At 36.3% G+C, this 9,606-nt stretch overlaps 1 protein-coding gene across 1 annotated transcript; it reads left to right on the top strand.

The window, feature by feature from the left end:
* The first annotated feature begins 587 nt into the window (after nucleotides 1-587).
* Nucleotides 588-1,533, top strand: LOC137729861 (RING/U-box superfamily protein). The gene has a single exon (XM_068468913.2). The coding sequence runs from the start codon at nucleotides 613-615 to the stop codon at nucleotides 1,306-1,308; it is 696 nt and encodes a 231-aa protein (XP_068325014.1). The 5' UTR covers nucleotides 588-612; the 3' UTR covers nucleotides 1,309-1,533.
* Nucleotides 1,534-9,606: the final 8,073 nt, after the last annotated feature.

Consider the following 9,606-nt stretch of genomic DNA (forward strand, 5'->3'; position numbering starts at 1 on the left):
ACATTGTGGGCACCCAAAGGCGTGAGAGCTGTTTCCGAATCCCAAATGTAGCAGCCCAATCCGGTTATTTTGGCTAACACACGTACAATAGCAGAAACGTAATTAATTCAAAATGGAGGCCCTATTTCACAACAAACATGAATAGTGCAATTCGAACCTCTACTTTAGACTAGAGTAATCGAGGCCCATTTCATTCTAATGCTTTTTAATTTGGTTATAATGAAACTGGATGTGCTAGAGCTTTTTCTTAATAAATTATTTTTCTTTTCTAGAAAGAAAAATGATTCGTGCATCCACGTGGTCCTCTCAAAGTGCGTAGAAAGTGGGAAGGGTCCATCTTGGTAGAAAGCCCATTAAACTACAAGAGGATTCAGTGGCAGATCCATAACGTTGAAATCTATTATCTACAAGTTTAAATATAAACCCTAATGCGGGTAATAACCCTTGGAATATTCTCAAAACAAGATACAGTGATCAATTATTCAATTATATAATTAAAAAAGAAAACCAAGAAAAGCAAATTCAAATTCAGCACTTTAAGACGAACATTTCCATATATATACGAGCCGTGTGTGCAGCCATTTAAGTCCTAGGAACAATTTCAGACAAAACATGACTGCATCTACTTCCTCTAGTCTTCAGCTCCTTCAGGAGGTCCTCGGAGGCATCAACTCCAGAAGATTACTCCTACAAAACCCACTTTACCAACCACCAAACACCGCCTCTTCTCCAGTTTCTACAAACACAATCGACTCACCGTTAACAGACCAATACCCTGGAGACAACAGCTTCGATGCTAACGTTGTTATGGTCCTCTCAGTCCTTCTGTGTGCCCTAATTTGCTCTCTAGGGTTAAACTCCATCATCAAGTGTGCTTTGAGGTGCTCAAGTTTTGTATCCTCCTCAGAGTCTAGATCAGCAGGCAACAACAACGCCACCTCAGCTGGGTTAGTCAACACAGGAGTCAAGAAAAAAGCCCTAAAAACGTTCCTGACAGTGAATTACTCAGCTGAGTTAAAACTGCCTGGCTTGGACACGGAGTGTGCGATCTGTCTATCTGAGTTTACCGCCGGTGAGCGTGTACGCCTTCTGCCCAAGTGTAACCATGGTTTCCATGTCCGCTGCATTGATAAGTGGTTGAGTTCGCACTCTTCGTGCCCAAAATGCAGGCACAACTTGATTGAGACGTGTCAGAAGATTGTAGGCTACAGCCAACCGAGCTCATCGGAACCAGTTCAAGACACCATTGTAAGCATTGCACCACTTGAACCTGAAGGTTTCGTGCGTAGTTATAGGGGTATTAGCTAGCTGAGTTTATGATTCTTTTGTTAAGTAGTTGTATAACTTTTAGTTAATATACATAATGATATATATACATATATGTTTAGCTTTCTGGGTTTGAGCTTTGTTCCTTGGGGGTTTTGAGCCTTCATTTCACTTAGCCAACCCAATAGCCAATACAAAGTGTAATTATTGCTCCTTGTGAATTTGTATAGTGTTTGCAATTTGTGAATTGTTCAATTCTTTACCCTAGTTAATTGTTCAATCCATTTTTATTTATGTTGATAAATTACTATCAACTAGCTTTTAATCTTATAATATTTCATCTGAATGCTGAAAGATATCTCAAATTCGATTATCCCATCGTCTATCAATTAAAGAAAAAGCATTGGCTGACTCAACATAGCAAGAAGCATTGGCTGACTCAACATAGCAAGAAGCTTTGTCCAAAGTGTCTAGCTATAGGATCTCTGTTAGTGGAATCACTTGATGCCCCAGCTAGATTTGAAATCTTGAAAAGGAATCCCCCAATCAGCTGGGACAACTAATCTATTTCCAATCAACGTTCTAAAAGCAATGCTTTTAACTTTCCCCAATAATATGCTGTACAATACAAAAGGCCTTGCTAGTGCCATATCAAAAACATAATTTTGTCAAGGGGCCGGTGGATTGGGCTGTCACAATAAGTTCAATTCATCTCGATTTCGAGGCCTATAGCTTGACCGACATAAAAGTTTATCAAATTCTTTGACACAGCTTTTATTTATTTTATTTTTTTCTTAATTTCTTTTACAATTACAGGATATTAAACATTTAATATTCTATTCTACATCTGATTATTCTTAAAAATAAAAAAATAAAAAATAAAAAAAGTAGAAACAAAGTTTTTTAAAACACGTCAAAAAATATACGGTCAACGAAAGAAATAGAATGTTTAAAAAATGTTCCAAATTCTATACCAAGGGAAGTCATTTCAAATTCCATGCCAAGGGAGTTAAGTAAGCCAATTGCTACATAGTTTGGGATTGCTACTGTAATATATAGGATGATGTTTTCCACACACATTAAAAAGGTACAAACAAAGTTTTTTAAAGCACGTCAAAAAATGTACGGTCAACCAAAGAAACAGAATGTTTAAAAAATGTTTCAAATTCTATACCAAGGGAAGTCATTTCAAATTCCATGCCAAGGGAGTTAAGTAAGCCAATTGCTACATAGTTTGGGATTGCTACTGTAATATATAGGATGGTGTTTTCCACACACATTAAAAAGGTACAAACAAAGTTTTTTAAAGCACGTCAAAAAATGTACGGTCAACCAAAGAAACAGAATGTTTAAAAAATGTTTCAAATTCTATACCAAGGGAAGTCATTTCAAATTCCATGCCAAGGGAGTTAAGTAAACTAATTGCTACTTAGTTTGGGATTGCTACAATAATATATAGGATGATGTTATCCACACATATTTTTTTAACCTCCCACACACTGTTAATATTTATCATTTGATTTTCTTCAATTCATTCGATTCAATGGTCAAAATTTGAGAGAAATATGTGAAAGATAAAAATAAGTATGTGAATATCACCACCCAAAATATACAAGGACAAAACAAAAAATATAAACATGGATTCGAGCAAAGGTATAATGGAGCATAACAAAATTGGAAGCTGAGGGTGAAGCCACTAAATCAAATCCAAGTGTACCAAAAGGGTGATTTTGTACCATAGTACGGTCGTGAAGTGCCTCTCAGTAGGCACTAGCTAGGTGCGGACAAGTAACAAATCCACCCGAACGGCTAGGATTTGATTTCCTCAAAGACCATTGAACATGTGTTATTGTTAATGGAGAATTTACACACAGAGAAACCATGTGATCGGCTGTGACATTTCGGAGGCCCACAACGGACACTTTGAACCGGCCATTAAATTTCTCAAAATTAATCACTATACAATCTATTAGTATAGCAATCCAAACAAAGTTAATCTATTAGTAGAGGTCGTTCTTGCATGGGTTCAGTTCTCATCGATTTTCCTTCTTTCCTAACAACTAACTATCTAACCTACTAATCTTATTGCTCTACTTTTAAAAAAAAAAATAATAATAATAGAACACTCATGGAATTGATTTTAACTTGAGAAAACCCACCCTAATATAATAAACTTTCAATCACAGAATTACTCAAATAAATTATATAAGTTCACAGTTTCTACTTGGCTATCTCAGATTGCAATCTTATAGACCTTGTGATAGTTAATTCGCACCTCCAATGAGATAGAGAAATAGAGTTGTAGAGGAAAGCAATGTCACAATCGTTTGGTAAATGTTGATGTAAAGTTGTTGTACTTGTGTATGATGATCAAAATGACCATCATTTTCAAAGTTTTATGTACTAAACAGTTTTGTAGAAAAATGTACTGCATGTACGGGAGAGAGATGAGGGTGCGGGTGGCGGCGGTGGTGGTGAACACGTTGGCATGGGGACGGTTTGGGAGGGGTGATGGTAGTGAAGATGGTGAGGGTAGTCATTGCTAAGGTGGAGGTGGGGGATTGTGATAATGGTGGATTGTGGTGGCAGCGGTACCATACTAGTCAGCTTTTTTCCCAAGCAAGAGAGTGTTCAAAGCACATGTACACAATGTCATTTTAAAAAACTAGTAAGGGTATTACGATAATTGAAAAGATTTATTAAAGGCTTTTCTCTGCTTTATGTACTATCAAGATGTTATTGCTTTTAAACTAACCAGAATATATGTAGGTAGCTCCATCACAGACCCAACCAATTCCCCCAAATAATCACCTCATTCATCACCTCATTGGAATTCATGTGAGATTCTGGCAAAGGCAGTCATGTCAATTGCCCGGAGCACGAAGTTTTAGTTCCATCAAATACCAAAAGGGGCCTCACACCCATTTACTTTAAACACCCTACTCTTTTTCTAAAAATCTCTGGGCCCCCAAAATTATTTTGCAATTTTCCAACATATTAGCCTTTAGCTAAACTCTTCGTAAAATATATAAGTAATTTAAAACTTCAGAATAATCTAAATCAATAGAATAGAAAAACAAAAATGAAAACAAGCATAGAGGTCATGCAACCCATAGGTGATTTTAATTTACAATTGATTAATAAAAGTTTTGACTACCCACTATCTCTCTAATTAGAAATTTAGAACTTAAAGAATCACACACAGAGAGGATTGAGCTTAGGAAAACTACTTATGGTGAAATCAATTAAGTTAATAGATTGAGTAGGTTGAGATTAATTTAGTTAGTTAATTAATTATATGCTCGTAAGATGTTAAATTGGGAGTTAAAAGTAAGTTTCGGGTTAATAGGTCCATTTGGTTGACCCATTAGGCTTATAACTAAAGTTGTGCATGAAAACTTCAAGTGAGAAATTTCAAAAGGTCCATCTACTTAAGTGAGAAATTCCAAAAGGCCCACCTACACTATATGCCGATTTGAGGTTATTGCACCTAGGGTATCAACTATATAACTCACTTTAAGTCACTTTATAGCTCCTTCCAACTTAGGGGTTTTGGAGCGAAAAGAGAAGAACAAGAGCCATCATTCTCCTTCTCTTTACAAACTTGGTCACTATGGTGATAGAGTGCTATCTCTCTCTATTCATGGTTACCTCAGCTTCTTCCTTTCTTTGGTGCGGAGAGTTAAAGGCCGCTTTCATTGGAGGCTTTTTTGGAGAAATTTTTTAGGCAAAGGAAGAACACATCAATGGGCATTTTGAAAGTCCTTTCCTAAAAATTGTAGCATTTGGTTCCATGAGCCAAAGTATGGCTTCAAGTGAATAATCTATTTACCTTTCTCTTTGTATATGAAAAAATTTTGGTTCATCAACCCTTAGGCCTTGAAGATTTTAGAAAAATGATTTAGTTTTGGATATAGGCATATCTAGCTTTTGCATTTAATTTTGATTTTAAGCATGAGTTATTAATTAAATCCTCTAATTTAACAATTGTTTTCTTTGCAGTGCTTCTACCAAAGCTGGAAAGATGAGGCCCTGACTGCTTGACAAGGCATGCAAAGTGTAGATATCGAAATTCTGGTGAAATAAATGTTCACTAACACATTAAATTCTAACATTCCAGGGCTTACGTGGCATGTATCATGTGTCTCACAAATTGTAGACATGGCATGTGACTCGTTAAAACCGAACAAGTCAGTACGAGTGTCAATGGTGACATTTGGTTGAAAATAGTTAAAGAATTATCTTTAGTAATGCTGTAATTAATTTTAATTTAAATCAAACAAATTAATTGATTTAAATTAATTGATAGAGTTAAATCACGAATCAAGCCTCAAATCAAGTCTTAGTTCTTAGGTCAATAAATAAAGTCAACAATCAAGGCCAATCCAGCAGTAGGCAAGGGTTGAGAGAGCCTATAAATACGAGGATCTAAGACAAAGAAAGGGGTTCAGAAAATCATTCTCACACCCAGATGTTGAAGCTCTCAAGCCCCCAAACTCCCAAATTCCCAAACACTTAGAAAACTCACTGCATTCTTCTTCAAACCCACGAAGAATCATTAAGCACCTCTACATATGCCTGTTCTTCCACAATTACAAGCCAAACCCTTGCGACATTTGTTCATCCTAGATCAAGTCATCGTGACCTGTGAATCGACAACTTTCCCTATACACACACACACTTTACATTTCGGAGATTTAACCAAAGGATTCAAAATTGTAAAGAGATTGTAACTCTAAACTCACTAATACAATACAATATTTTGTACACGTGTTCTTGTTTGATTTGTCATAGGAAATTCATGTTTTCACAAGGTCATCCCAAAATCAACCGAAACTGGGAATGGATCCTTAATTTGGAATGAGACACCATCAATGTCTTGAATGCCATCGAGCACAAGTGTTCTGAGTATGCAATTAAGCTAGTATAGATGGAACTAGAACAAGCCTACTTTGAAGTGAGAGATCCAACTAAGGTGATGAAGAAGTCCAAACCCAAAACAAAAGAGAGGTAGAGCAAGCTCATTCAACCCAACTACTGGTGAGATGCCAATGAAAAGAAAAGCTTTAAAAGAGACTATTTGAGCAACATATGCATATATGTTAACAATTAAAGAAAGGATGAACTCAAAACAAATCTAAGTCATATTAAATTCAAAGCCTAGTGAATGGTGATCAAAACTCTTTGCATAATCAAAGAGAAAGAGTTGAACTTTCATACCCTTGAAGATCATCCATGTGCTGTCAAGGTTATCACCCAAATAGAAGGCCTTCAAGTCCTCTCTTTGCTCCTGGGATTTTCTCTTCTCGAAACTTTGCTCCTTACTTGGTCCTTTGGGCTTAAGGATTTGTTGATGGATTCTCCAAGCACCAAAGGGATGGTATCTCTAAGTCTCCACACCAAGGATATGAGGTGAAGATGTATAGTTTAACTTTAAGTGTTTGGCTTTCCTTGTCAAATATTGTAATTGAACCATCACACATGCTCAATCTAGCTTTAGAATATACTCAGTTTATGGGATGTTGTTGCTGGAGTAAATGTTCAAGAAGTGGCACATTTCATCTTAAAGGTTTGTTCATGCATGTGCATTTCATATCTCTATTTGTATTGCATTCTGTCTCGTTTGATTGTATAGTCAGTTTTGTGTGCTGACTTCTAGATATCTAGGCACATAGATTAAGACAGCCCACATGGGCTGACTGACACCTTTCTGATGGTAGTCCATTTCTGGCCATTGATCTGCCTAGATCTCTTTTGCAGTCGACAAGTGTCCTTAGGACAAGTTGGCTGATGGAAAATCTGATTTCCTTGGGTATATTTACTTCTAGGGTTTCATATTGTTCTTTGATGTTCAGAATTTATTTGTTAAGTTTAAAGCTTGCATCTTCTCTATTTATGAACCCTAACTGGCAAACCTTCCTCATGCATTAAACATCCAATCATTGTTTATTAGGGTTGCATTGTTTTAAGGTTTTGCATTAAGTCTTGGTCTGGTTTTAAACTTTAAATTTGGTTTTAACCCAAGCTTTTGGATTCAAGTTAGATTCTTACTTCATCTGGTTGACTGGAGAATCTAACTGGTCATTTGAATCCAGATTTCATGTGTATATTGTAAAATTACATCACATCATTGGTCGTGTTGATCTTGGTGCCACAAGGTGATGAGCTCAACAAGAGCTGCCACTTCGTGATGATCGAAGGAGTCCATCTCGTGTAAGGCAAGGTTGCACAAAGGTAAAGCTGTTATGTAGATATGGATCTAGGAATTGAGCTTGTGTAGTCTTTGTATGAACCGTAATTTACACTAGTGGATTGAACTTAGTGGAGAGTCCTTGATTTTTTTTAACCCAGACGTGGGTCTTTCCGGCCAAAAATATCTTGTGTTCAATTTATGTTTATTATGTCACACATCCCACATACACATACATGGTATATATATTTGTTGAACATTTAAATGGTATGTGCTCACTGTCATGCTCACTTGACACATTATAACTTGCAACGATCTACAACCTTGCTGACTAGGCCAATTTTTGTGAATTGAAATTGGTATTTGAACCTCAGATTTATCGACTAACAAATCTATCTTAGTTGACTAGCGGGCTTGACGAGTTAGTCCAACAGATTATAATTTTTATACATAGGTTATTCCACCTAGTACCAATTACAATTGGTATCAGAGCTGATGTGATAGAAACTAACACATAAATTAAACCCTATTAATTATGCAATCGTAGTATGAGTAAGTAGGGATCGTTCTAGGCCGGGAATTAGGAGGGATGCTAATCTACACTAACTAGACTCAAAAACATAAAACTAAACTAAACTGACTCAAAACAAACTAAACTGACTCAAATAACTCAAAACAAGCACTAAGGGGTGCTTTGGACGAAAATCTAACTAAATTGACTCAAAACATGAAAGGGGGGTGTTTGTTTGGACGAAAATTGACTTAAAACTAATAAGTTGCAGAACTAAGTAAAGGTTGCACGAAATTAAGGTGACTTAAGGGGTGAAAGGCTAGCTAGATGATTCTTCTCCACACATGAACCATATGCATACAAATCGATTTCCAGTTATTATTCCTATAAACCATGAATAACAATGCCCCAAGTTAATCGTGAACTGCATAAATTAACTCTCAGATTTTCCTAATTTCATTGAATTGGACTCAGCGACGCAATCAAATTATTCTTATCAAGTTCCCTATATGAACTACATGATAGAGATACATATCAAAGATCATTAAGTTCTATGAAAATCATAAGTATTGACAAGGCATTCGTAACTATGAAGTGCATGATACTCCTGCCATGGATTTACTTAGCACAATCATGGCTAGTGACTTCCACTACCTATAAATATAAGTTCATAACTATAAGGTGAAATTCCCTTATATTTTAGCATCAAATTCATGCACGCAAACTAAGTATGCATCCTTAATCAACATACAAGAATAAGTTATTAATCAAACAAATAAGTAAATCGCATTCATGTTTTACGAAACAATAACTGGATGTAATCAATTCATATCACATATATGTTTATGGCTTTGAATTCACCTCTAGCTAAAACGAAATTAGTTCCACATGTTTGCAACCAATCTAATTTAAACATTGAACTAAAACTAAGGATAGAAAGAACCCAGAAACACTCCAGCACTCCAATGGCCTTGGATGGCAGGTCACAGCACAAGTCATTTTTCTCCTTCCTTCCTTGATGTAGCACTCTTTATATTTTTCTCTCTGAAATTATCTCTAAAGCTCTCCCTTTATGCGGCAGATATGTGGTGTATTTATAGGGCTAGGGTTCACGGCACCATTCCTTGGAGGACAAGGATAGGGCATGACAGATTTCTAGGGGAAAAGGATAGAGTGGTTCGGCACAATCTTAGGGCTTCTAGAACCAGATAACAGGTGGTTTCATATGAAAATGAGTCCCCCTTGCAGCTGGAATTTAGGTAAAATAAGATTAGGATAGGATAAGATAAAATAAGGTAAGTTTGGATAAGTTTTAGATAAAACAGGACTACATAAGGTCTCCTTGTTTTCAGTTGATTGAAAGCCATAATAAATCCTTCCTAATTCCTTGCACATTCCTAGCACCTTGTAAGCACCAAAAACGTCCATTCCTTGCACTCCATACACAAGTTATCCATTCCAGCCCAAAACTGCTCCAAATTGCTCCAAAATGCCATTTCTTGTCACCTTTGCCAATTGGACCTACAAACACACGAAAATAGCTTAAAACACTCTAATAAATATAAACTAACTGAGTAAATGCAAGGAAATAGGCTAACAAAGTCTCATAAATATGTTCCTATCAAGAGCCTTACTCTAG

This window comes from Pyrus communis, chromosome 15 (genome assembly GCF_041283825.1).
Source record: "Pyrus communis isolate YQ-2024b chromosome 15, ASM4128382v1, whole genome shotgun sequence".
NCBI lineage: Eukaryota > Viridiplantae > Streptophyta > Magnoliopsida > Rosales > Rosaceae > Pyrus > Pyrus communis.